Source organism: Anser anser, assembly GCF_964211835.1.
Source record: "Anser anser genome assembly, chromosome: 14".
NCBI lineage: Eukaryota > Metazoa > Chordata > Aves > Anseriformes > Anatidae > Anser > Anser anser.
The window spans coordinates 15,577,704-15,605,406 of NC_139735.1; the positions used below are offsets into that span (position 1 = coordinate 15,577,704).

General features: G+C 37.6%; 1 protein-coding gene across 12 annotated transcripts in view; it reads left to right on the top strand.

The window, feature by feature from the left end:
- The window catches only part of SLIT3 (slit guidance ligand 3), a 512,478-nt gene that overhangs the window by 417,606 nt on the left and 67,169 nt on the right, over positions 1-27,703 (top strand). For all 12 annotated transcript variants that reach the window (XM_083798318.1, XM_083798310.1, XM_083798313.1 and 9 more), the window contains 5 exons: positions 680-751; positions 931-1,002; positions 6,759-6,830; positions 10,856-11,019; positions 15,481-15,605. In XM_083798318.1, coding sequence (XP_083654444.1) covers positions 680-751; positions 931-1,002; positions 6,759-6,830; positions 10,856-11,019; positions 15,481-15,605 — 505 coding nt within the window. The remainder of the gene's footprint in view (positions 1-679; positions 752-930; positions 1,003-6,758; positions 6,831-10,855; positions 11,020-15,480; positions 15,606-27,703) is intronic.

The following is a 27,703-nucleotide window of genomic DNA, read 5'->3' on the forward strand; positions in this document are numbered from 1 at the left end:
TGGGCAGAACAACAACAGGTAAAAAAAAAATATATATATATATATATGTGAGGGAAAACTGGAATCCTCTATTTTAAAGCAATGTTTTTTTGGAAAAATCTCTAATTTTATTTTTCAAGGGAGAGCAACAACAAAGTAAAAAGTTCTGTTTGAGCCTAAAAGACTCTTTTGAAATAAAAAAAAAAAAAAGAAATATCTTTTATTTCTAGATAAATTTCAAAGTAAATAAATGCCTTTCCTGTCTTTTATTTATTCAATTTATACCAGTGACCATTCTTTTTATAGTTCCAGTCAATGTGAAGAGCATACAGAAATGGCATACCTGTAACAAATTGGAAAGCAAGCTGGTACAGCAAATATTCACCCATACTTACACCCATCTATTAATTTACCTTTCTCCTCTGGAATTTTTGCTTGTATTCACTCATTTTTTTGAAATGCTATGTGCTGGAAATTTGCCTTGCTGAAAAGTCCAAGGCTTATTTTTGAGAAAATAACCTCATATGGTTTGCTGTTAGAGCTTTTTTAGAGTTGGTTGGAAAACATTATATCAACTGATAATATTTGACTTTTGAATATACTCAATCATTTTACTGTGCAGACATTATGAAACCTTTAAAAAAGACTTTTTTTCTGAAGTCATACATATAAATGATGTTTTATTTGTGTATTTCTTCAGTGATTTGAGCAACAACAGCATAAGTGTGTTGGCCAATTATACCTTCAGCAACATGACTCAATTATCAACACTGTAAGTAGTCCAAAGTTTTGGTGAGTTTTAATTGCTTTTCAGACACCATCTTAGGTGTTAAACAGTTAGTATATATCTTGTTACTTAAGCGTATGGCTTTCAGTGCTTCTTCATGGTTGAATTAGTAGTGAAATGATCAAAGAAAATAGTGTTGTAACTGTGTTCTCATATTCTCCCAGCATCTTGAGTTACAATAGACTTCGGTGCATTCCAGTCCACGCGTTCAATGGGCTCAGGTCTCTTCGAGTGCTGTAAGTACCACTTTTTCAATGCAACTGAGTTGCAGCTTATTAGAATGCTGTTGATGGCAGGGAGGTTTTTAATGAGCAGATGGCTTTCGCTTGATTCAGTAGTCATAAATATTTTCACACAATTAGCTTCAATGTACTTGTACTTAGGTGCAATATGTCCAGTAATGACTAGAGCAGGTGAACACTAAACTTTGAAAAGAAGCAATTATATATTTGCAGGATGAATGACTTTTTCTTTGATAGTTCAGGGACAAGAACTACCATGAACACAGGCCTCCAAGAGTCTCTCCTCCTTGAAAAATGTTTGGGTATCCCACAGGAAAGGACTTTTTGCCTGTGAAAACTGTTCATGTTTTAGAGTGTAAGTTTCCATTGGATGCTTCAGCAAGAGCATGTCTTTACTGAAAACTTGAACTTTAGGATATTTTCAGTTTGCTTAGATTTCTATAGGCAAGTTTTTACATAAGAGAATGCAGTCTGAACAGGGTAAGTTAGAAGTCCCCCCACTAAACCAATGAGTAAGTCAAGCCAGTGGCTGGCTGGGCAGCAGTGATGCTGAAGTGCCCATCTTAAATTTCCTTTTGCTGTGAAGGAAATTTCTCCTCGCAGTGTGGGTGCGCTCAGAAGCAAGCAGCCTCCCCTCTCCACATGCTTTTCTTAGACATCTGCTAGAATGACTCCTGCTTCAGTCTCATTTTTATTGCATTCTCCATCTGACCATCAGAAGCTGACCTTGAGTTCACTTTGCTTGGTTCTTTGTGTGGATGTGTGACCCCATGAGCAGTTGTTTGGACAATCATTACTTGTACCGTAACCTGAAAGCAAACAAATTAAATAGCTCATCTGTGATGAGATTATTTAGTTTGGTGCACATGGCCAGAACAGAGGAGTTGAGTAATATGTCTTGAGTGCTTTGAAACTTCAAATTCATTTTTGCTGTTTTTTAAGAAGTTAGGTGTCATTTTCATTCAAAAGTTTCTGTGAATATAAAGAGCAGTGGCTACTGTGTACTGACTACCAAAGTGTGGAATCCAGTTGTCAACATGGGCAACAGTGGAAGCTATAGGGCAATGCTATTCGGCAGAGCTGTTACACTGCAGTATAGGTGGTAAAACAGATAATCTACATTTCAACCTCCTAACTTACAAGACAGATTTAGATCCCCAGTTTTCATTATTAAAAACAAGGAAGATACGTGATTTGGATTTGTTTTTTGAAGTTTGGCTTGGGATTCTGATTTGTAGTGCACTAGGATGGTCACATTTGAGCTGTTACATGAGTCCTGAAATTCAGCCACAGATGAATATATTCGGTTTCATAGCCAAATAAATTATTCCATGTGGAGCTGTCTTCTGGCCTGCTTCTGATATGCAAGATAGCTTGATTAAAGCTAGTTTGGGACTCTCTACCCTGAATTATAGGGTAGATGTACCCTGTCTCACTCTTTCCAATAGCTACAATTTTTCTTTTCACTCCTATTCTTGCAGAACCACATATGTACAGAAACAAAGGGCAGTATTTTGAGTATCAGCTGTAATCTTTTGGCTTTATTAAATGATCTGTTAATCAAATTGGAAAATATCTTCCTTCTTCAAGGGAGAAGCGTTCCCTGTCTTGTGCAGAGCAGCATGAGTGAAATGAAGCCTGAATGGGAATCTCTTTCTCTGCTCTGTGCATTTGGAAACCTCCAGATTGATTTGATTTATTATGGCCCACAAAACTCTGGTATCAGCTACAACTTTTGCCACATGTCATCTACGTTGTTATTAAAAATCAATTCTCCAGGGGAAAAATGGGCTTCCGAGTGACAGCATGCAATCTGTTATTGTCAGTTATGTATTTTCCATATTCTCAGGAGAATTTAAAAGAGAAAGCATCAGCAAAACAATTTCCACTTTATTTTTTTTTTAGTAAAAGAATATAGCTATCTCATTTCCTTTGGCAGTACTTGCCTTTGAAAGTAACAGACTCTTCTCATACAGACTTCCATGTCTCCCAAAATCTGTTTTCTTTTCTTTTTGTCTCTGTGCAGTAAATAAAATAAATGTGCATTTTAAAATCAGAATAATCATAGATGTATGATGAAATTGATCTCTGACAGATATCTGGTTCTGTCCTCTGTCTCTTACGCTTTTTTTGTACTTCAGCACAAGCCCAACTGAGAAAAGGGCTGAGTCAAAATGTTTAAGTCTGAATATATATCAATGTTTACATAATCAGGCCTTTAATCTTTGCATGGCTTATCCATAATGGTAGCCGAAGTGTGCTTTGGAGCAATTTCAACATAAAATCATAAGATTTTTTTTCAACATGCAAAAGTCTGTATCAGTAGTTTTTTCCACCAAAAACATTACAATGAAATATTATGATTTTCGTATTCAAAGCTGGTGTTTTTAGAAGCTAAATATAGTTTTAAAAAGCTCAGAGATTGAGACAAAGTAATTAAAAATGTTAGAATTCTCCGGTTGACCTGAACTGATTATTTTAAAGATTATTTTTATTGTGTGACAGTGCTGTAACTTATGACATTTCATCCTGATTTAATTAGGAGGGAAAGTCCAGAAATAAAAATATTTTCTCAGATCACTAAACAATTTTCCATGTTATATTCATGGAAAAACTGCTAAATGAGCTACAGAATATTCTTCTAGCATGGGATATTCTAGTTATACTGAAAACCAGTGGATGTTTAACTGCAGTTCAGGAGCTCACATTTATGTAGAGAAGTGCAGTGGTGATTTAGAGCTCACACAAACAGAGTAATATGTGTGATAATAAAACTGCTGCATATACTCTACAGACACCACCTTGGAACCACTTTTTGCAATATATTTTCATTGTTATATGTGCACTGAATTGACCTAAGAGAAATATTAGTTGCCTTAGTTTCTTTTCTTTTTGTTTGCATCACAGAATGACTCCATGTAGTTATCCTGCAAGCTCAGCCAAGCTTTTAGCCGTGTTTCTGTCTTTACAGAGAGATTGCTCTTTACTGGAAAAGCACCCACTTTGTGTTCATAGTTACCTAATGTTAGGAGACAACAGGTTAGGAGGCAGGACTTGGGAACATTTAGGTTTAGTTTGTGTCTTTATGTGAAGACAAAGTAAAAGTAAGATTACATGAGGAAGAAAGTTTTTGCTTGAGGAATTCGAATGTTCTATTATGGGCTCAAAGCAGAGATCCACATCACCTTAAATTCAGCCTCTTGCTGTTTACTAATATTTGGACAAGGAGATACCCAGAAGTTGTGCTTTTGAGGGAGAAAAAAAGCATGCATAGGCATTATCTGTCTGAATGCTCAAGATTTAAACCGAGCACTTGCTCTCAAAGTTTTTTGTTATAAAAATGTGTTCTTATTGTTGTTCCAAGAGGAAAAAGATTTCATTGCACTGCTGAATTCTTCTATCGCTGTTTTATACTGTAATTCTTCTGTTTTAGCATTTATCATTTAATTTTAGTTGCACGGATGGAGGTATTGCTAACATAATCTTTTCATTAAAATGCAGTCACTTGCATCCATGAAATATATCTCAGTGCTTGAGATGTAGTGAAGCCATTAATTAAATGTGTGTTTATTTTTTTGGTGTTTCTTACCTTCTTAGAGGTGAATGACTTTGTTATTCTTCAGTTTCTCTTGGAAAAAGTTTCCAAGACATTTTCTTTAGGAAAGCAATTGCACACCTTCACAAAATAGAGAACTGATATGATGATAAATACAAGTTCTGCTTCCTGTTGAAAGAGAGATCATCTCATACATCTTTAAGTAGTTTAAAATACCAGCTCATAGGCTCATTCTGAGTTTCTGTTCATTTAAATATGTTCACTTAATTAAAGGAGGGAATATTTTGCAGATAAATTTCTTGATCAGGCATGATCTTGCATCCTGTCACCAATATAAGTATTCCTTATGTTAGACCTGTTTTGGTATGGCCCTGTCAGTTGGTCATTCCGTATAGAATCAGTGTGCTTTATCTGGAGTTACCGTGTGGGACTTCACATCCTTCCTGTTCCTGTTCGGATTAATCACTTGGAAATCCCATCCTTACTTATACGTGACAAATGTTAATAGCCCAAACTTAGGTATGCTTAAAAGAAAATATCAGAGTCTGGACGATACAAAGGGAAGTTTTTGGTTTACGGTGACAAGAACTCTAAGAACAATCCCATCAGGACAGTTCTGCTGTAGTTTTTGGTGATTCATACTCTGTAGAAGAATTTTGCTTTATAGTAAGATAGAAACTGTACCTGCCATGAGACACTGGGAAACGCGATCATGGTATAACATTGCTTACGCTCACATATCTCACAGCCCCACAGCAGATCTCAGGCTTCCAGGATACAGGATAAGGGGCATCTTCCCTTGGGGACCTTGGCTGTCCTCGTCGTGTGTTTGTTGGTGTAAGGCACTGTGTAAAGGTTAAATTCATGGGAGGTATAAGGCATCACAGAGATCCTGGTGAGGCTGAGAGTGGTGTTAGGGTGGAGAAAGGATGGAAAAAGAGATGCTTTTATTTTCATTTGGGGCTGTTTTATATTTCCATCCACCCAGATATTTGACTTTTTCACCATTTCAAGCACCTTTACGGTCACAAAGCTCAAAAAGAAGATGCGATTGCTTTGTTTCATAAATCACCAGGTGAATTAGAAAATAAATGACTTGAGGGAAATTGCTGCTACAAACCTGATACACAGTGGGCTTCTGTTTTGCACCCTCCTCTGCCCCATCTAGAGCCCTTACAGTACTTGATGGACCTGGGAAAGTGGACATAAACACTACAGGATTTTGCTATAACTGAAGCAGCTCAGGGGAGAAGTGCAAAACAAAATAACATCGAATTATATCCTTTTCCTTTACAACTTCTCTATAAACTTGTGTTTGAGAAAGGGTTAGTGGGGTCCAATGGAATTGACTCTTAAGAGTCCTTTCTATCTGTTACTGTGTGAAGTATTAAGCTGGCAGGCAGTGACACAGAAGCTAGAAAAGTTACATAAATATTTTTCTCTATGCCATATTTTGCCAGATAGTTACCTAATGAGGCAGAGGATGCAGCAGATGAATAGTTTATTTTATTTATATGAAAAATAACATTTTATATGATTGTATATCTTCTCTGGTGCAATTTCTAGATAGTTTTTATGTAGTTGACACCTCCAACATCATGTCCCCTCCTGCAGGACATCACACTCATTTGCTGCTGTATGTTGTTCAGGATTAACAATACCCTAAAACAAGTATTTTCACTGGTAACAGAAATTTATTCGTCAAACAGATTTTTAAAATACCACACAAAGAGTTATTTCCTACTGTAAGAATGGAAAACTAGAATGTGAAAGTGCAGATATATTTGCCTTCATGGACCCTTGCTCTCTCCTAGGGTCTCTCTGAAGTCAATATTTAATTTAACTCTCACATTTCTTATTTTCCCTCTTCTGTTTTCTTTGTGTTTTCAGCTAATGGGATTCTGTAAAAGAATTACAGGTCTGTATGTGAGGGTCTGCTTGTCATCAATACACTTTTAATAGCATAAATAGTATGTCACCTTTTTAATTTAAAACATTAGTCACCAACAATTCTGATTGTATCATTATTTTAAATGTCAACATCTAGAAGTAGCATGGAAGCTTGTGAGTTGTGAAGCTTGTAGAAACTCACAAAGAAGGAAAATGAAATATCATTCTTCAGCTCTAATTCCCTCACTTTTGAGCAGCTGGCAATACCATGGTTTGATACCTTCCTACTTCCCCCCTCTTCTAGGACGCTCCATGGAAATGATATTTCCAGTGTTCCCGAAGGTTCATTCAATGACCTGGTATCCCTGTCCCATCTGTAAGTACTTCTGTCTGGTTCATCAGTCTCAGATTTATAAAACAGTACAGATTATTGCAAATTTAAGATTGTATATCTCTTCTGTTTTTCCTGCTTACTTTCCGTATTCTGCTGTGGATATTCACAGTTCAAAGGAAATAAAATAAATACTAGAACCTGTTGTTATTAGTTACCAAAATATTTTCTTAAGGAAAACCAAATGAGCAAATATGATGGTTTCCTCTTCTGAGCATTTTGTGTTTAATGCTTTCTTTCAGCATTTTCTATGTGAAATGCAGAGTGTGTTATGGTGTGAGAGGGAGACAGGAAACCTCCCACAAAGAACAAATATTAAGCAAATGTGAATTCTGTGTTTAATAAGTGTCATATGTTTTTCATACAGAAATGTTGTCAGTATATGAACTTGATGAATCGCTGCTTCAGACTATGTATTTTTAATCATAGCAAAATCAGTTATACTGCAGTATTAATTCTTCATAATTTTTAAAAAGTTACTAAAAGTTTCAGGTATTTCAAGAAATGACTGTCGTATTGGTGGGGATCCAGGATATTTTTAAAATGCAATGCAGTTAGTGAAAGAACTGTAAAGACAAATAGCTGCAATTCTTATAAAACAAAGTCTGTTAGTGCCAAAACAGCGAACAGAAAATCCTTGTTCACTGAAATAATGTGTGATATTGCACATTATAAGACAATAGATGTAAAGGAAAAGTAATTTTGCATGCCGTGTTTCTTGGTTACTGTCCTTAAGTAATCAAAAGGTTGTGTATGTCTTGGTTGTTTTGTGATATGATTAGTTTCACAAGTTTATATGGAGATTTTCTGCTGTAATGCTGCCCTCATGCATATGAGTTGACGATGGTATATACACACATCAAGACATAAAAATGGATGTGTGTGCATATGCACATTTAACATAGCTTTTATATCTCTGTTTCTGTCTTTGCAACCTTAAACATGCTCTCTGGAACACGTATCTGAACACAAAAGCACTGTTATCTGGAAAATATGCAAAATGTAAATGTTTTCTGGATAGCAAATATGTCCTTGGACTATGATTTCTGTGCAACACCTTTCTGCCTCATTTTTTTGTAGACAGTGAAGAATACAGATATCTCAGATTGGTACACACAAATCATATATGAACAACATAGGATATTTTAACTTCAACTGAGAAATAACCTTCTCTCAGTTTTAAGCTTACACTTTCATATCTAAGTCAAAGAAAATATTTGTCTTGCACAGAATATATTTCATCATCATGTTGCCAGCATAGTAAACTCATTTTTTGTTTTGTTTTGGAGTGAAACTCTGACAGAGCTGAAGTCCTGTATCTCCTTTTGGAAGTGCACCTTCCATACTGGGAATCTGGCTTCTGAGGGTATTTTTAGAACACAAGAGATAAACATATCATGCCCCATTTGTTTGGATTTTCCTCAGGGTTCACTTTAAATGAAGTGCAGACACAATTTTCCTGGGTAAACTGTTCACCTTAGGGAGTGATAAAAACCCCTTTGGCCCAATACAGTCACCGCAGTCTATCTGTTTAGATGTATGTGCTGCCAGAAATGTAAAATATACAAAGCTCAAATGAACAGTAATAAATAGGATCCATAAAATAAATAAGACCTGTCTGGGGTGTAATTTGCAATGCTGAACAATTGAATTTTACAGTACAGTTGTGGTCTCCAGTTTCTTAAAGGGGATGCAGCGTGATCATCTGAAGGTTTTAGCAAACACGATGATCTTGCTGGTTTTTAAGCTCTTCACAAGCCAGAAAAAACTGGGCTGATTCAAACACAGTCATACGTAATTGAAAATAAATTCATTTTGTGTTGCCCTAATACATAGATCTTTGATAAGAAAGCATGTGCTTTAAGTAAATTTGAAAATGGTACAAGAGGTTGCTACTCATCAAACTCATAACTCGGGGAACAAAACTTTGTGTTGAATTTGCAAGCTCTGCATGGCTTTGGGTAGGATAGATATTAGGGCTGGAGGAAGCTGACTACCAAGGTGCTGAGCAGTATGATCAGCCTTCTGCTTCAGTACAATTTACAGGGGTCAAATGAACTACCAGAATTGCAAAGAAATATGTTTCTAGTATAGACAAAACTACTGGTTTTAGTCAAGTCTTTTATAACAGATTTAAAATGGCTTGCATTTGGAGGAACAAAACTGACGTCTATATACTTTAATCACTTTTTCCAGCATTGTTTAAAGCTTAGGAGAAGATACTCACTGAATTTCCTTTACATTGTAAATATATTGTCCGACTGTAGCTGGTCAGTTTAATTGTCCTTATTCTAAGAGTTACCTAAAAAATATATTAATTTAAAAAAAAAAAAAGGCTTAACAGAAATATCTGCAACATGTTTTGGAAATGCTGCTGGTGGTATTTCATTATAGCAGAAGATATTTGTACCTTCTTGAAATTGTTTGCTATAATGGACAAAGAAATAGAATGTTAGAGCACATGAATGAAAATACAAGAATTCACAGTAGTTCCTAGAAATGGGGAAATGGGGGGGGGGGGGGGAAGAAGGGGAAAAAAAAAAACCCACAGAAAGATACAGAGATATGTGTTATAATTTCTGTAGTTATACAACAGCGTCATCGGTAATCGGTAATCATTTCTAGTGACTATGGGGCAACTTCATTTCCAATGTACTTTATGAAGATTAATTAACATGGGTAACTGGCCTTCCGTTGTCCTCCCACTCCCATTTTATATATTGCAGTTCCTCAATGCTAAAGTTAATTTCTGGGTCCAAATTTCACTGCTGCATTTTGTTTGACCTTGGACAAGTGAGCCGGTTGATCACAGTTACAGGGTTAAAAAGTCAACTGAATAGTTTTTTTTCTATTGTAAGCAATGGATTTACAGAAGGAATGGATGGATATTTTTTAATGCTGTGCTGCAGTACACATATAATTTTGATGAATGAGCTCTAGACGGGATTTGAACCTATGAACCCCCATTATGAATCTGTCTAGGGCACAGTGGGTTCATTAGTCACTCCGATAGAAATGTATCAACAAATTTACTGAGATTTCTGTTGTAATATCCTGTCTGATATTTTTATTTGAAAGAAGATTGAGTTTAAAATATCATCTGAAAAATAGTTTTCAACATATGTAGTGATCTCTTCCCTATTTGTAACTATTTGGTTAATTTTCTTCCCATTGCGGTTGAGGTGTTGCACAGCTATAGCCTTACATTTACGTTCAGCAAAATAAATACAGATATCCAGCATGCATTCCTTTACACTTCCAAAAGTTAATTGTTTATAGACTTACTTTTCTGAAGTCTGAGCTTTGTCTATATTTGAATCATTGCCTAAAAACACACTTTTTAATGAGGAAAAAGAAAGAGTCAAGACGGCACCTGAATTTAGGGTAAAAAGTTTTTTGGTTTTTGTGTGTTTTTTTTTTTTCCACAGATAGATCTGCATTAATAATGAAAAAGTTAGGTGAATTATAATTACACTATTTGAATGCATCTACTTCAACCATGTGACCTCATTCAAGGGATGGGTTAACCTTCAAATGTGTTTTCAAAGCTGTAAACAAACTTTATACCAGGTTGCAGTTTTGAAAATAGGGGTATCCTTTTAGTGCATGATTCATCCAGTGAGGCAACATTAACGTGAGTCATTAGATCCAAACTAAATAACACAATTCACTGTTAGAATATGCTCACCATGGCCAAAGACTTGAATTTTCCAGGTTGGTTTATTTTGTTTAATGAAAGCAATGTATGTCTGTTGACATTCCTGAAGCACAAATGTTTGGTTGTTAGGTATTTATGCAACCTCTGTAACTAATGATGGGAAGAAAAGGAGCAGGAATACTGGAGGAGATAATTCTAGACGACTTTCTGAATATTCAGAAGATTTTTTTTTCCCACATTTTGAAATAAAGCTTTCCTATATGAAAGTAAAATGTGCCTTAATGAGATTCAGGGATGTTATCGTTGCTTGCAAGCCAAAATAACTGCTGTTAATTTTTTTATATACTACTAGGGCTCTAGGTACCAACCCTTTGCACTGTGATTGCAACCTCCGCTGGCTTTCTGAGTGGGTGAAAGCAGGGTACAAAGAGCCGGGAATAGCGCGCTGCAGTGGGCCCGACACCATGGTGGACAGGCTGCTGCTCACAACGCCGACTCACCACTTCCAGTGCAAAGGTAGGAGCAAGCTTGGAGACTGTTCTTTCCTATTGCTTTTCTTCATCTGCACCATTTTCTTTCTATACTCTTGCAAGCTGGTTTAAAGTGAGAATAGGAGGAGTTGGATTTGGCTTTCATTTTCTGAACATCAGATTGTATTCAAGTTGCATTTTCAAGTGTTCTACCACAAAGTGCAGTTACCTCTACCACTGGAATGAGAAACAGCAGACCTCAGAAGAATTAGAATTCATTAAGTTTGCCCCAGATTATGTAATAGCAAGTTAGCATATAGGATGTTGTTATAATTTAGTTGAGCAAATAAATTGTTTTTGGCCTTCTACCCACCCCAGATAACTTTGGTAAGAGTTATTTTAAAATATAGTTATCTAGTTATTTTTTACGTATTCTTGAAAACCAATAAACTGAGAATTCTTGTGGAAAACAGATATTTACCAACATTACATTTTTATTTGAAGATCCACAAACAACTTCATGCCCTCATCAACTCTGTATCAGAAACTATGTGTTAAGGAACATCTTTCATGTCTGAATATAGTCTGCATTCAGGAAAGGATTGAGGTGCAGCTGTTAACAATTAGGTGCAGTCATGGACAGGAATATGCTACACTAGAGAGCAGTCAGACAAAAGATACAGAGCACATCTTCTTGTGGATAAAGTAAGTAGTATGTTGTTGAATGTAGCTTAGGTTATACCCATATATTCTTATTGGAAAAGGAGTTTTGGAGGTTTGCTCAGATTGCCAGTAAGTATATGCAGATCATAGAATCAGAGAATATCCCGAGTTGGAAGGGACCCACAAGGATTATCAAGTCCAATTCCTGGCTTCACAAAGGACCACCCAAAAATCAGACTGTGTGAGAGCATTGTCCCAATGCTTCATGAACTCCGACAGGCCCGGGCCATGACAACTGCCCTGAGGAGCCTGTCCCAGTGCCCGACCACTTCTGGGTGCAGAACCTTTCCCTAACCCCCAGCCTGACCCTCCCCTGTCCCAGCTCCATGCCGTTCCCTCGGGTCCTGTCGCTGTCCCAGAAAGCAGAGCTCAGCGCCTGCCCCTCTGCTCCCCTCGTGAGGGAGCTGCAGGCCGCCATGAGGCCTCCCCTCAGCTGGAGATAGAGCTATATTTATAGTAGAAAAGATGGCTCAGTAGTCTGTTTTGAAAATGAGGGCAGAAAGTCTGTTTTTATGTCTCTCTCAGTGCCATGAACACTTACAATACTGCTTGGCAGCATGATTTTACAGAGGCTGAGATTAAACTGCTGAACAAACAAATGATGGTGTTGAGGTAGGTTTAGAGCACAAGTTTCCAAGCCTGAGGTGAATTTTATGGCCTTTCAAATATATTTTTAATAACTGTAACCTTATAATTTAATGGCTTTGAAATGTCAGTCTCAAAACTATCAGAACTTTGACTATAGTTATCAGAACTACAGATGTTATAATAGTCTCAAATGTGAAGTGCTAATATTCCCTAAATACTAAAAATACTGAAGAATTCATTTGTTCACAGTAAGTGAAATAAGGAAAGTGATCATTCTTATGTATTAAACAGGGTCTGAAAATTAATCCATGAGGAGAAGCCAGATGACTTTTTGTTTTGAAGCTGTTTTGTATCAATAACTAAGCTCACTTTCAAAACTAAACAAGCATCTCTCAGTCAAGAGTTAAGTAAGCCTGTGATTCTGACTATTGAAAAAAAGTGTATGTTTTTATGTAGGTATCAGTTAGGTCCACTAGGAAGCTGGTGGGCTTTCTGTTGTCCTAGCTGTCCCTGTGGCTGTCTTTATCTGAATGGAAAAGGAGAAAAGCATTGATTCAAAGTCTTTGGGCAAGCAGAAGTTGTTGATGGTCTGAACAAGCATCAGTACACTCCAAGAAGCTCCAGACCCTAGTAAAATTCACCCTTTGCTCATCACAACGTATATATATTGAAAAACAGTGCATGATCCGGTAATCTAATAGTAACTGAACCCAATTCCCATGTGCACATTTAAAATCCAGTGCATTGTGCTGTTTCACCAGGACATCAGTGATACTCTTTAATGGCAAAGTGACAGAATTTTTTACCATGCCAAGCGCAGGTTTACCTTTGGGATGGAGCCACCTGCGTGGCCTGTGGCAGGGAGCGTTGTGGCTGTGCCATGAGCCTGTGGCAGCAGAACGACACTGTCTGTGGGATGACACAGTGACCAGGGATATGTCACTACTTCTGCTTGTGTAGGTTCAACCCTTTCTCCAGTATTGCTCGCACAGAGCTCAGGGTGTGCTGAAGTGCCCCCTGCCCCAAAAAAGCCTGGATCATTGCTACAGATGTCAGCTCACGCTGAGCTCAGGACCTTGAGGTGCTTGTATAAAGGTTGTGCAGATATCCTCTGTGGCCTCCCGGAACTTTTACAATTAAAAAAAAAAAAATAGTAGTTTAACTTACTCTTGTTAAAATTATGTTTTTAGTGTGTGTCTGAGCAGAAGGTTACGTCTCAGCAGAGCCAAGAAAATAAAAGTATGTAATGTGCAAGTCATGCAAACTCAGATCTGCTTTTTATTAAATTGCCCTCCTAGTTATGCAGTAGAGGAAAGGAATGTGCTGGACTGAGGGCATTTTGCTGTATGGATTTATAAATCAAATCCCCATGGGCCAACTAATGAACTACTTAAGTGCTAGGAACTAACGCTGTTCTTATTAGCTCCTACATTGATTAGCTTTGATCTGTGCCATAGGAATAAATGGAAAATGTGTTTGTATGTTATAAAATAAATAATTAATTTTGGTTTAGTGACCTCAAAATCAAATAGAAGAGCAGCACTGCTGTATGTCTTGTGAGCTTGCCAAGCAGCCACCTTTGCCTGTTCTGAGAGGAGCAAGCGAAAGCAGCTCAGATGTGTTGCACTCCACCCCTGCCAGTGCCAGAAATTCAAATGTTATTTCCTCTTGCCATCCTAACTCTAAGTTAAAAACATGTCTGGTATTTAGACAGACAGAAAACCCAAAGGTAGGAGAGGAAACAACAGTCTTTCATTTAATTTTTTGGATTTGTTACTTCTTGTATATTTTTCATCATTATTGTGTGTCTCATTCTGCAATCAACTGTGCTGCACTTGTCAGCCATGTTAACACTACCATCAGTACAGGATCAGGATAAAGCCTTTATATTGTAAGCACTTTTCAGCTCAGATTCCTTGGTACCTGTTTCCGTGATGTTCTTTACCCCCTGCTGGTGCTGTGCAAGTATTCGAAGTTAATAATGAGGGTTTATATCTCATAGAGGTCGCTCCAAAGTAAATTCTTGACTACAAGGGATCTTTCATCTCTAGTTTTTGTAACACTCTACAGCTCCACCTGCTCTCTAGTATGAGCTATTCTTCACTTTCAGGATGTATCACAATTTATTCTTGCTTATCATGTATCATTCAGTAACAAAAGGTCAGTTCCCACTTCTGATCATCACAGTATCAATTTTAAGATATTTTAAAATGCATTACCTTAAAAATGAGATAAAAATATTTTAGATTCATTACTGCTTGATATAATTTAGGACTTTTTGAAGTGTTATGCTTTAATTTTTACATGTAAAAGCTGTCAATGCATTAATATTTGAAATTTGGCCACTTCACAATCACCATTTTCTTAATTGTCAATAGAGTTGTCTTAATTAGCTTTCTATAATGTCTCAATAGTTAAATACTGATTGATTCAATACATGAAATATACTTGGTATTGATTTTGTTTTTGTTCTGTTTCTTACTTACCCACAAATTTCACTACTTTTCTGGATGGGTCATGTTCAATAATGTCATTTATTAAATGCTCTTTAAATACAGATGTGCATATTTACCTGCATATATTTACATATTTGCATGTTTATCTTTGTTACATTTTGCCAAGATATCTGAATGTTGATGGTCTTTCGTCTGGGCAGAACAGGAGGAAAATAAGTTTTAAACTCTGGTAAAAACTAAGGATGGTAGAACACTTTGCACCTAAACATTCCCATAAGCCTCTAACTAAATCTTTCTTACGCATGTTTTTCATTTCTGGTGTTGCATCTGCACTTTCATTCTTGTTACCAGCCATAGAAATGTCATGTTATAGTTCCCACGGGGTTGCTGTTGCAGAATTTCCAGCACTGAGAGAAGGACAAATTGCTATAAGCCATATATAAGTATATCTATATATAAGCCCATTCTCTGGAGATCCCAACATACTTTTTTCAGAGCTGATGTTCGCATGTGCAGCAGAATATAAGCATCACTGAGACTTGCCCAGCACTTGATTTAAGTACTTAAAATCTCCATAATCCCTGGGAATCCCTCAGTGTTGTGTAAAGTTGCACCAACAGCATGTGCATTTTTGCCAACACAGGGTAAATACTGCATTAAGAAAAAAATGTATATGAGAGTACAGGAAGTATTAATTTCATAATGCAGTTCTCTATTAATACACTGTTTTGCCTTTCCAGAGCCAGTAGATATCAGTGTTGTGTCCAAGTGTAACCCCTGCCTTTCCAATCCGTGTAAGAACAATGGGACATGCAACAATGATCCAGTGGAGTTTTATCAATGCACTTGCCCTTTTGGCTTCAAGGTATGCCTACAAATGAACTACATGAAAAACAATAAAGTATTCTCCATCCCTTCTGTTTTCTTAATTGTTGTACCATGAGAAGTCAATTTTACAGGCAGCTGAGCTCAACAGATCACTTCCTCAAGCAGATTGTATGTGACCTTTCAACTGTGCTCTATTGCAAAATTTTATCCTGTGTAATAGGAAAGGTATTTCTTTCCCTCTGTGCCATGACTATACAGATGCGTCCTGAGCAATATGCTCTCGTTGACCCTGCTTTGAGGAGGGGGGCTGGACTAGGTGATTTCCAGAGGTTGCATCCAACCTTACGCATTCTCTGATTCTGTGATATAGACATAGACATCTATATGAAATGGCGAGTTGATTTTATCTTCGTTTTCATTTCTTTTCTTCTGCCAACATCAAGATAACAATTTCATAGGCTGCCATGCCAAAGGAAAGGCAGTTCAGATGAGAATTAAGTACCTGTCTCTTCTACTGTCACAGAATGTGCTACCTGCTAGCTTTCATCCATCTCACATAGACTGATTAGCAAAAAGGTGATAATTGATAACCACTAGCTCAGCTGTCTCTGACTTCTGAGTACTGTCTGTAGAGTGATCTGAAAATGAAATTCTGTAGATGCTAAGTGTTGTGAGCATGCAATAGCAGTTTCTAGATAACAGATTGGAAAATTGGAAAATTGTGTCATTGAGTAATGTAATTTCTTCATTAGTGATGTGTAAATCCCTTGGTAAATATTGCATCATTAGAGCTTAAGGCTACCAAGACTTTTTTTCAGAGTTGATATAACTGGAAACCTAGCTCAGTAGTCAGTAGCTGAGGGATCAAAATATAAGTAATAAATGAGGCATATGATCTGTTCACAGGCTGGTGGAGAGGATGTTAGGACCGAAGAAGTAGGTTGCATCTTGTAAACTGTGATTTTATTTGCCTCATTGGATATTTCTTACAGAGTCTTGGTCAGTTAAAGCAGATGCTCATAAAACAGAGTAATGAGAGCTATAGACAAAAAAAAAGTCATAGCCAGACATACATGTGGAACGTAAGCACAAATATCCATGTCTTACATTCCAAATAGGATTTAGGAATTTGTTGGAGAAGATGATATCACCATTTCGCTTCTGTATTTACCTGGGGTACATCCCAGATGGTAAGAGAGTAATTGTGGTGGATCCCTGAAAGATTGGAAGAGGGAAGATGTAAAGCTCATTGCTGTTTCACCCTTGTGCCCCCTTACTCAGGAATAATACAGGAATGATAGCAATTCTCTTAAATCATTGAAAATCATTGAAAATCATTGGTAATTTCCTCTCATTAAAAGTCCTTCTACCTATTGATATATCAACCTGAAACTTCCAGGATGTTAAAAGACCCCATTGTCAAAAATGCATTCTACTGAAACTAACTTCTTGGTAACTACTGATTTGTCTTTATGACAAGGGAAGCTGTGTCTATTTATCTCCTCAGGTTAATAGACTAATGGTCATTTTAATTTGATATTTAACATAATCTAGACTGAATTTTTCATATGGGTTTGGGTGACTGTTAGGATAACCTCAAAAGTAAAAGCTTTCTGAACTAGCAGGAAAATACATCAATCTTTGTACGTCTTTCTCTATAAGGCACGCATGCTGGAACAGATATCCAGGTTATATTCAGAGTAGAAATACGGTAGTTATTGAGCATATCTTTCTTTTGCCTTTTATTTTCTTTTTTTACAATATTCATATATCAGATGCATTTATACTACTAGAAGACGTTTACAAAGGGAGAATAATCAAGAATAATCAACAATAATCCTCTAGTTAGATTAGTACTCACTTTCGAATATATGTTAGACCTCAGTGTGCATCTTTTTACTTAGAAAGGTTTTGATAAACTCTTGAACTGACTCAGTTTAAATATCTCATAGGGCATCCAGACTTTCTGCTCTCTCACAAACTTTCTTAGGTAACATTCAGCGAATGCAAAACCCAAAACCACTTGTGTGCTTCTAAGCACCAAGATGTCATCCAAGCACGGCAAAGAGCAAACAGACCCAGGCATAGCACTTGAAGCAGAGTTTAAAAATACTGACTGGATAACAGTATGGGGAGAATTGGGGGAAATTTAATAAGAAAAAAAGAACTCTGCGTCTTTACCACAGGTTTTTGAGTAAAAATGAAATTTGACAGGTCCAAATGCAAACCATATGAAAGGAGCACTCTATCTACCACGCAGTTCTCCACCAGAGATTCATGCTAATTCAATAACAATACCTTGCTTCCTTCTCACCAGCCAGCAGCAAACAACTCTATCCATCTGGAAGCCATTTCCCAGACCTTGATAAATTGCCCTAAATCTGCCCTCTCAGCATTTGTTTTTCCTTGTTTGATGTAGATTTTTTTTAAATCCTGTGTAGAGGAGTGTATCAATAATGTGAAAAACCTGCTTTTTTTTTTTTTTCCCAAATGTAAGCTCATTCAAATGAGATAAAGTCTTTATAATGTTCCCTGGAAAGGGGTAGACAGTTACTGACCATTCTCTGGGGTTGCTATTGCTCAGCCTTCATAAAAAAAACAGTAGGCCAGCTAGCAGAAAGCTGCTTAAGTGACCAGTTGCCAGACTGGTGCTTGATGGAATCAGGAACTTCTGCCAATAACTCTGACAGCAAAAGTGTATAGTCTTATTTTTTATTATTGCATTGAAGATGGTCCCATCTCTTATTTTTTTGTGATCACAAAAATATTTTTCCTATTGAATGCATACTTAATGGGCTTTTAGCACTGTGTAATGCTGCTTATCATGGATTTGAGTAAACCGATGGGCCACCTGAGCTGAAAGGCCAGTGGGCCAGGTGGTTGTGTTTGATGAGGACAGAAATAATTGTTTGCTCACTTAGGAGTGGGGATGGCTAGGTGCTGATAGCTTATCCTTGCTGTAGCTGTTTCCTTAAGATGAGTGTTGAATGTGTTTGCTATAGGTAAGTCATGGTGGAAGCAGTTCTTTTGGGGTTCTTCTTTGGGGACAAAGCCCCAAAGACAGTGGGAGATGGTGTGAGAGTGCCACCTAAGGCAGCTGGAAAGCAGTGACACCAAGAGCTCCAGGGTGCCACCAACGCTGGCAAGAAATGTCTGGTAATGTTATGAAACTTGTGTTTTCATATAAAACACAGACATAGGTGTAATTATCCTGCAATTTTTTTTCTTCTCCATAGCATTCTTTGAAAGATTATTTAAATAATATGTGTGGTTTAGATAGTGTCGTATGATTACAAGTAGAGAAATGAAGCTTTCTTCTGGTTTGAATACTGCTGGCCACCTGCACTCTGAGTGTGTATGTGTGCAGCTGGTGGCTGCTGAATAGATAACGGAACGGTACTGTGCTAATTCATTTATCCTACAGTGTGTGTAGTCCCATTGATACTGGAAAATCAAGTCTGGGGGTGTCAGAATTCAACAGAGCAATCAAACTTGCAATCGATAAGCCATTGAGAAAGGATTTACTTGAATAGCTACAGGAAAAACTAAAGTGAGTGAAACAAATGCTGTATTTTGCCACTACTCTATTCAGAAAATGTCCTTTGGGAAATACTTCTTTTTTTCTGATTTTTGTGTGTTTCATACTTTTTTCCTTAAAACTGAGGTAACAACAAACGAAGGAGAATTATTTTCATTCTCCAAAATACAGTTGTTTGGAGAACTGGGGAAAGAGAGTTAAAAATACTTCCGTGTTCTGTCTGAAATGAAAGAGCATTGCCAGCCTGGAATAGGAAATACATTACCTGCCCAGGCATTGCCACAGCCTCTTTGGCTGCTCAGATAAATGGGAGCCTGAGCTGTTGGGGTGCAGGTAAGTTTGTCATCTCTGGGTTTGGGTATTACCAACAGCTGTCTGAAATGGAAAGTGAAGATGGGTAGAATAAGTAATGCACGTGGTCCGCACTTTAGGCAACACATGCTGATGTGTCTGTCATGGAGTTGCTCTGTAAATTTTATCCAGTTCTCCTCATTTCCCTATTGAGTTCAGCCAGTGTCCTGACTTTTCTAGGAGCACTACAGTATCCTGAGGGTTCAAGCAATTTCACCAGTCATCCAGAATAACAAATACAATTGGAAAAATCCTGGGTAAAGCTCTTGGGCTTTGGAGAGACGGTATGCTTTGCAGCCAGGCTCTTGTGGTGGGAGGCATTATAGCGAAGCCAGAAGGATACTCAGTGAGGAAGCTGGCTCCAAACTTCTGCTAGGAATTTGGCTCTTCTTCACCCCTACCTCCTGCGCCAGGTTTTTGTCCCTGAAAGCAGGGTTAGAAACAGAGAATCTCAGAGCAGAGGAGTGTCTGTGGGATATAGGAGATTCGTGTCTATCACGTGTTGTACACGGGTACGACTAATGTGCCCGCAGATGGATGTAGTGGAGCAGAAGCTGGGACTGCTCAGCACAGGCTTGACAGGCAGGATACATCGGTACAGACCCCACACCATTAGATGTACTCGGTGCTGCACTGACTATATCATTCACTCATGAGGGTGCACCAGGCCCTGCATTTGCTTGGAGCATGGGCAAACAAAGTTTGTTGCACTTGCATTTTACCCTGTTGATGTAATTCTGTAGTGTTACATGAATAATCTGTTGGAGCCCTAGAATAATGGTTGTTTTAGGAATATTAACATAGAACAAGTTTTAAAATGTAGATATCATAGTGTTTGCTCATGTACAGCTATTCTGGTCAGCTCTGAGGCTGAGGCCATGCAATTGTTTTCCAGTGGGCCAGTTTCTGTTATGCTGATTTGGGAGGGGTTATAAGAGTCTAACCAAGTGTAGGGTTTGGCTACTGATGCATGCCAGCTGTAGGAGAGTCTGTGTCGGCACTAGTTTGTTAGGCTAATCCTGTTTGGAAATGCAACTCCTTGCTTTTGTTTCTTTGGATCTGTTAACATACGCATTTAAGTCCCCAAATACATCACTCACTGCACCAATAAAACCATGAGTTGCAATTGCAGGAGGAGGAAAAATTGGAAGGCACTCATAAGCAAGCCTGCCCTCATCCACGTGGGACGGGAGAGCAAACGTCTCTGCCTTCACATGTTACACAGTCCTGGCCTCTCTCCTTTCCCAGTGTCAGGGTTGGAAAGACAGCGGAATGTGAGCGCAATGCCAAGTTTTCACATGAAGAAATCAGCGCAGCAAAATGCTGCTTGTGTGAGGTGATTTTGCCTTGAACTCTCACTGTGATAATTTCTCTTGGAGTGTGTGTTTATGTGATCTGGGGTGTTTTACTTTGTGTTTGTTTGTTCTAACTGTACTTAAAATACTTATTAATGAGTGTTGAAGAAGCATTTTTCACTCTTAGTAAAATAATGCAGAAAGCCCTTAGGGATGCGAGGCAATGGGTGGCCATGTAAAATGAGTAGACCTGTATTTATGTATGGATTTTTAGGGCAAAGACCAGTGTCAGCAGTGGGTGGTTATAATTTCATATAATGTTCCTAGGGCAAAAGAAAACAGCAGAAATCACAGTATTTTCCTGTGTGCTTATTCCTTAAAACTTACCGTGCATCAGTCAGACTTATGTTTCGTTCTTTTTGCCCTTTCTATTATGGTGGGTTTAAAGAAAATGGAGATTTACATCCAGAAGAGCATAAAAATGAAAGGCTTAAGGAGGGATTACTGCCACAGTTGCTGGCTGAAGGTGGTGAGGCATGCATACACCCACCACAAGCCCTGTAAAAAACATAGTAATGTATTGTGGCATGCCCTAATGAGGGCTCTTAACAATAAAGCCAACTCTGAAGAAGTATTTCCATTTGTGCTAGGGCAGCAAGAAAGCAGATGTTGAGCAGCTTCAGGCATTTGCTATGTTTGTTCAGAGCTGCATCAGGAGGAGCTAAGCAGCAAGGTTAAGGTGAATAGTGAGCCATACCCACTTGTGGGCGCCACCATCTTCACTCTCTTGTTAGGGTGGATCATTCCTCCCATTTTTATTTTTATTTTTTTACTTCTGTTTTTCTGGTCTAATGCAAAAAGCCATAAGAGACAAGGCTTCCAATCATTCTTTTCCCAGGGTACGGGAGAAGTTTTTATTGGCTTTTAGTCTGAATTTCAGGATCTTGTTCTTATGTTTGCCTGGTCCTATTACACTAAATAATAATTTCTCTTCCTCTGTGGTTTATCTGTCTTTCAGGTGATTACTGGTTGCTATAACTCTGCTTAATCAAGTTCTCTTTAACCAGCTTTTAATTTTCAGCATCCCACAGTTTCCACATAATTGAATCAGTTGAAGTAGTTGGTCACAGCTGAAAATCCTTATTGTTAAGATTTTCTAGTGATTGTCTGTCATCTGTTATCCTTGAGGCTTTCTTGGCACTGACTGTACTAAGGATATGGCCTTTGGGTTTCTTTGGTTGTCCGAGAACATGAACAGAGGTTGTCCTGGGAGGTTGGTTGCCTTTTTTTCCCCCCTTCTTTGGGGATGATGGAATAGGAGAAGTTGCTGTAAGCAGGCTAAGCTGAAAAGTTGCTTTATAGCGTAAGAGTAAACTCTCTCCTATTAATAGAAACAATAGATGAGCTACAGAATGAGTAGATCACTGTGTAAGTGCACGTACACTGCTGGTAAAGTTGTACCAAAGTTGTCTGCTCTCGGCTGCTGCCGGTGTCAGGCTCCAACACAGCTGGTGCAGGGCAGATGCCGTCCTCCACAGCCCCCTGGGGATCCCTTCCTTGTACTTCTGAGAGCCTCTGAAATAAATGTAGTGCTCTTGCTCATTATCATGGTGGGCATGTTTGATTTCTGTAGTAGTCTGAAAAATTAATGTGCTTGTTTGTTTGCATCAGAAAACAAAACTGCCTTCCCTGTGTTACCTGTCACAGTTCAATTCGCTATCAAATTAGGCTTGGCTTATGCCAGAAGGGATTGCTGGTATCTCTGAATGGGCAAGCCCTGTACGGGAAGCTTCACACAGCTTCCCCAAGCAAAACAGATTACAAAGGCATTTTTGTTGATATAGCATAGATTTCAGTAAGAAACCTCTTAACAGTACAGAACTGTCCCACACCAAAACCCTGCATCTTTAACAGACAGACATGTGCCAGCAAAGGCTTATTCTGAGAGATTCTTCCAGCATCTTTAACTCTATTTATTTCAGAAATGTAATGTGTGCTTTGGAGAGGTTTTCTTATCATGTAAGCCCTGCTTCATTGCAGCTTTTATTAGGTCTTGCATGTGATGTGTCCTTCCTCTCTCATGCGGACTCTGTTCAATTACTAAAGTGTTAAGAATAGATCCATTGCCTGGAGTAATAAGTTTAAAATACAATTACTATATTTGCTTTTATTTCCTATTTCTTATTATTAGGAATTGTGTTTTCTGTACCAACGTCCAGGCTTTATAACTCTCTCTGCAATGTTCATGTTAATAAAGAGTCACTAGCTTTTGATAGCCTGAGGGGGAAGATTTTGTTGTCATTGCAGCATGTATTTTAAAAGAAATAGGCCCCTTAGTGTTTGGAGGGTACTCAAAACATTGTTCTTGTTCATGAGCATTGGCTGAATTAGAGACTAAATATAAAACATTCAATGTCTTTTTTTATATCAAATATTTTTGATTGGATTTTATGTATGGGGCACAACCCTGGGCAAAATCAACTATTTTCAATGTCACTCATTTTCTTCTCCATCTCCCTACGCATTCACACAGTGATCTGCATCAGCCAGTTGATCTAGTGTCCCTGGAAACTTTAGAGCATGTGCCTCATCCAGTTTTACACCTCTGGACTAGGTTCACTTATGTACAATGCGAATCAACTCTGTGATAGATTACTGACATATCTTTTGTCATCGATTAAAAGACCAAAAGACCATTGAAACCCAAAAAGCTCATGTAAGGAGAGGTTTAGAAGGACAATCAGAATTTACAACATAATGAATATAATTGCAAAATAAACCTCTGATATCCATAGAGAATTAAAATTTGTAGTCATCAGAGAAGAACCAGGGTTTTTAAAAAATAATATGATGAATCATTGCATTTTGACTTTGACAGGCATATTCTTGATTACTAGCTACGGAGGTAATGGAAGGTATATTATACTCTGGAGGATCATAAATCTTTGTGATTTAAATAAAATGAGGCTTAGGAGAGCAGAGTTCTCCTAATTTGCTGTAAATTGACAATTGTGATTTATTAACAAGGACAAGGAAGTCACTAAGAAGTGCTGCTGCCATGCCCAATTATTGTTTAATCAGGTGCCAGATGTAGCTAGACTGACACAGAAGACAACTAGCTATACAGTGCTGAAGACGATGGGATATAAATAACTGTTATCTGTGTTTTTACTTCAGACACTAATGCTGTGGAAGTTTTCAGAGACAGTTAAATCAGCCAAATGGTAGGGGGGAGAGGTGCAGCAACAAAATCAATAACAATTTATCTTCTTTTCATAATCCGACATCAATGCCATTTAGCAAATAGTATTTCTCATGATGTTTGTGAGCAGTGGGTGGATTTTCTTGTTCTGCTTCGGTGTCAAAGTGTAAGTACAGCTGTATAAAAGCAATACTGAACAACAACAACAACAACAAAAAATTGTCTAAGTAAATTCATATTTATTTTAAATCTTTTTTTCAAAACCAGAAATGCATTAAATGAATTATTTTTTCAAGTTAAATTAATTGGCTTGTAAGCAGCAGTCATCATAAGGTGCACTTTTATTACCCTATTGGGACAGATGACTAAAGAGAAATAGTTAATTCATAACCTAACCACTGTGAGTATCCTCACCTAGAGGCGTGGATGTCTGTAGCAAGGTGTGTGTTCAGAAGAGGGAGTCATGACCGCTTTGCAAACAACAGATGATCAAAATCTTTCTGCTTCCACCTGGCAATCTAAAAGTGGTCTGATCCAAAATTACTGTGATATTATCCTTGCCTTGCCAAATAATTTGTATATATGCCTAAGCAGATGGATCTAACATACACCCTGTCAGCTCTTGTAGTTGTTTCACCTTGCCAATGAGCGTCATCTGCATCTTTTCCAGATTGAGGCTTAGCCATTGCATCCATGGCTAGAAAGAGCATAAATAAGGAAACAGTACCACCTGTATCTACTGAAGAGCTTTAGACCACTGTGTATAGATACCAGTTGTAAGCTGTCTAATTATATCTTTGTACCATTGCAATCAATTAGGAAATCAGTTGTAAATGGTTTCATTGGCAAAATGACGGTAGGCTGATTCCCAGTAATATATTTCTTAGTTCTTCCTGTAAGAGATTTTAGATTAATTTTTATTTTTTAAAGTTAGCTTAATCCTTCACTCAGTTTGCAGCATCTCTAATTATTTGATATCTAAGTATTCCCTTCACAGAGCTGAGTAGCTTTGTTTGCAACGATCGCTAAGGTGTCCAAGTCCTTCGTGCTGCAGTTAGCATAAGATGGCACGTTAGCATTCATGACTTGTTTTACGATTTGCAGTACACTTAGAACTTTTCCTTTTAAAAATCTTGACGTAGTACTGAGTTTCTTTACAATGAAAGGCTCTGAAATACACAATCATGAACAGAACTTAAGGAGAGAATTTTTCCTATGAAGCTCGTAGCAGGGTGTATTTGCTGTGTAGTTGAATTCATGGCATCATGCTTCCTTGGTTAATTACACAATTCATTCTGTTTCTCCTTTGCATTTATAGCTTGTCAATATATTTATTACAGGGAAACTGCTGAGTACTTAGTCTTATTTCCTAGCTTTATTTTCTAGTGGAATTGAGATTTACAAGATCGAACTTTGTGTAAAACATCTCTTTCCCTTCCTGCCCTGAGAATATTTCAGTTTACTGTCCAATTCTGACCATTTATGACAGGGGGATAAAGGTCTCAAATTGAGAAAAAAGGTGCTGTTAAAAATACCACTAGGTAAAAGACTGTAGCATCAGTTTATACCTTATTATATAGCTGAATGCCATAACTTGAGGAAGACCTTGGATCATAGTTCTCACTTTCCTAAGCACGAAAGAAGCAAAACTCATGTCAAAAAGCCATTCAAGATTTTAAACTGAATTCTATTGTTTCTGTGTATTCTGTTGTTTCTGGATGTTCTTCCCCCTCTCCTCTCATCCCATCTTTTCTCATTCTTTTATATGAAGCACCAGAAATCATGACTTGTTTACACACCACATTTAGCTCCTTACTCTGCTTATTAAACCTTTGTAGGTCTGAATGTATGAACAAATCCCACTGGCACATGCAGATGTAGTTTTAACACTCAAGCAATCAGTCTAAGTCAATAAATTGTTTAATAAAACACTTCTAAAGCTCTGTGGAAGCAGAATGAAGCTACGTCTGTGTTTGTAAGTGTTTCTTAATTTCACAATATTAGGAGTTTAAAAATGTAAAGCTGGCAGATATGTTAAGCTTGAATAGCATTCCTGAGTGCAGTCATAAAAAAGAATGTACATCTGTTTATCTTTCTGTGAATTTTCTTTCATGCATCTCATGAAGTACATTTACTCAGTCTTTTCCCTTCAATTAATGATTGTTTATTATCTTCTGTCCAGGACACTAATAAGACTAGTGTATTAATGTTGGGTGTGGATGCATTACTTCCACTGTTAGGAATGTAAAGGACTAGGTTTGCAATACGGTATCTTTGTAGCCGGTAACTTTTTTCTGATTTTCCTAAAATATTTAGCTGTATTTAGAGCATGGTAATTAAGTTGTTTATGAAAATTTCCTACTTCTTAATTTAAAATCTCTATCAGCTTTATTTGTCTTGGTCTAGTATTTTTACTAAACACACGAACACTACCATCTGTTCTCTGCATATATCATCTAAATAAAATTTATTATGAACACATTATATATAGTTAACAACTTAAATAAACATTAGTGTTTTTTTCTTCTATAGTTCATTTTCCAGCATGATTTAAAACACTGAAGTCATTGAACAAGGCTGTAATCAGCTGGAAGGTCTCCCTGTTTGCAGACCACTGAAGTCAGAGAGATTTCTGCTGTTTGCAGGTGTCTCCATCAGTGGCTGCATCATGTTCGTGCTGCAGCCAGCAGTGAGAGCTTTCTGTTCCAGGTTGCTGCCTTGTGGCTGTGGTATGCTCCATGCTGCCGTCTCTTAGCTGTGCCTGCAGCCGCTAGAAACCAGGGAAGGATCACAATAAAGTGAATGCAGGTCAGCTCTCTGCCATGTGATCCCGAATGAAGATTTCAGTCTCCACAGACAATGTTGTTATTTGTGAAAATTAATTTAAAAAAAAAAACAAAACAAAACATTGTGGTGGCTGAAATAGTATCAAAGCAAATGAACACTTTTTAATCACATTATCCTTTGTTCTTCCTGCTGAGGTCCATATTAGTTTTTGTTGCTTGTGCTTGTGTGTTTTGCTAATCATGATGTCATGTTTTCCAGTGCTGGATACTTGTAAAGGCCAGCATTTGGCACAGCAGTAGTGAGCAACAGCTTGTATATGCACTAGTGCCCAGTGTGGTTAACTGCTGTTGAGTATAAAGGAAGAACTGACACTTTCCAAGCATGGTGGACAGTCTCTGTTCTCGTTCACTGAAAATCTGGAGTTGGATTAGCTCAGCTAAAATCTGGACCAGTTGAGGTACTTCAGATTTAAAGAGTCAGCTGAAATCAGAACTTATATGTCTCCTGATTAGTTGCAGAAATTCTGTGTTTCAACACCTAATCCTTTCCTCTTCTCCAGAAAATGAGAGAAATTATATAAACGTATTTTGGATCTGATGCTTTCTTATCAGACTAAAGAAAAATTTATTACAGCTTAATAGAAATAAAATATTGCACACAGAGGGACCTTCATCCTCTTTCTGTGAATTGCTGAGACAGTCGTGTTTTCTTGCCTGTCCTTGAAACAAAGTCTGCACCTCTTCTCCTGATTCAGACTTCATTAAAAGGCTCTTTAGTCTTGAAGCAAATATACAATATTCTCCTTTGTAAGAATAGTTCTTTCTGGGGAATGCAATTCAAAGATTTTTTTTTCCCAATGCACAGATAAATTAATTTTACTGATGTTGACAGCAATTCCATTTTTCCAGTAAGAATAGTCTTTCTGTAAATTGAGACTAGAGAATTGCATTATTCATTTGAAA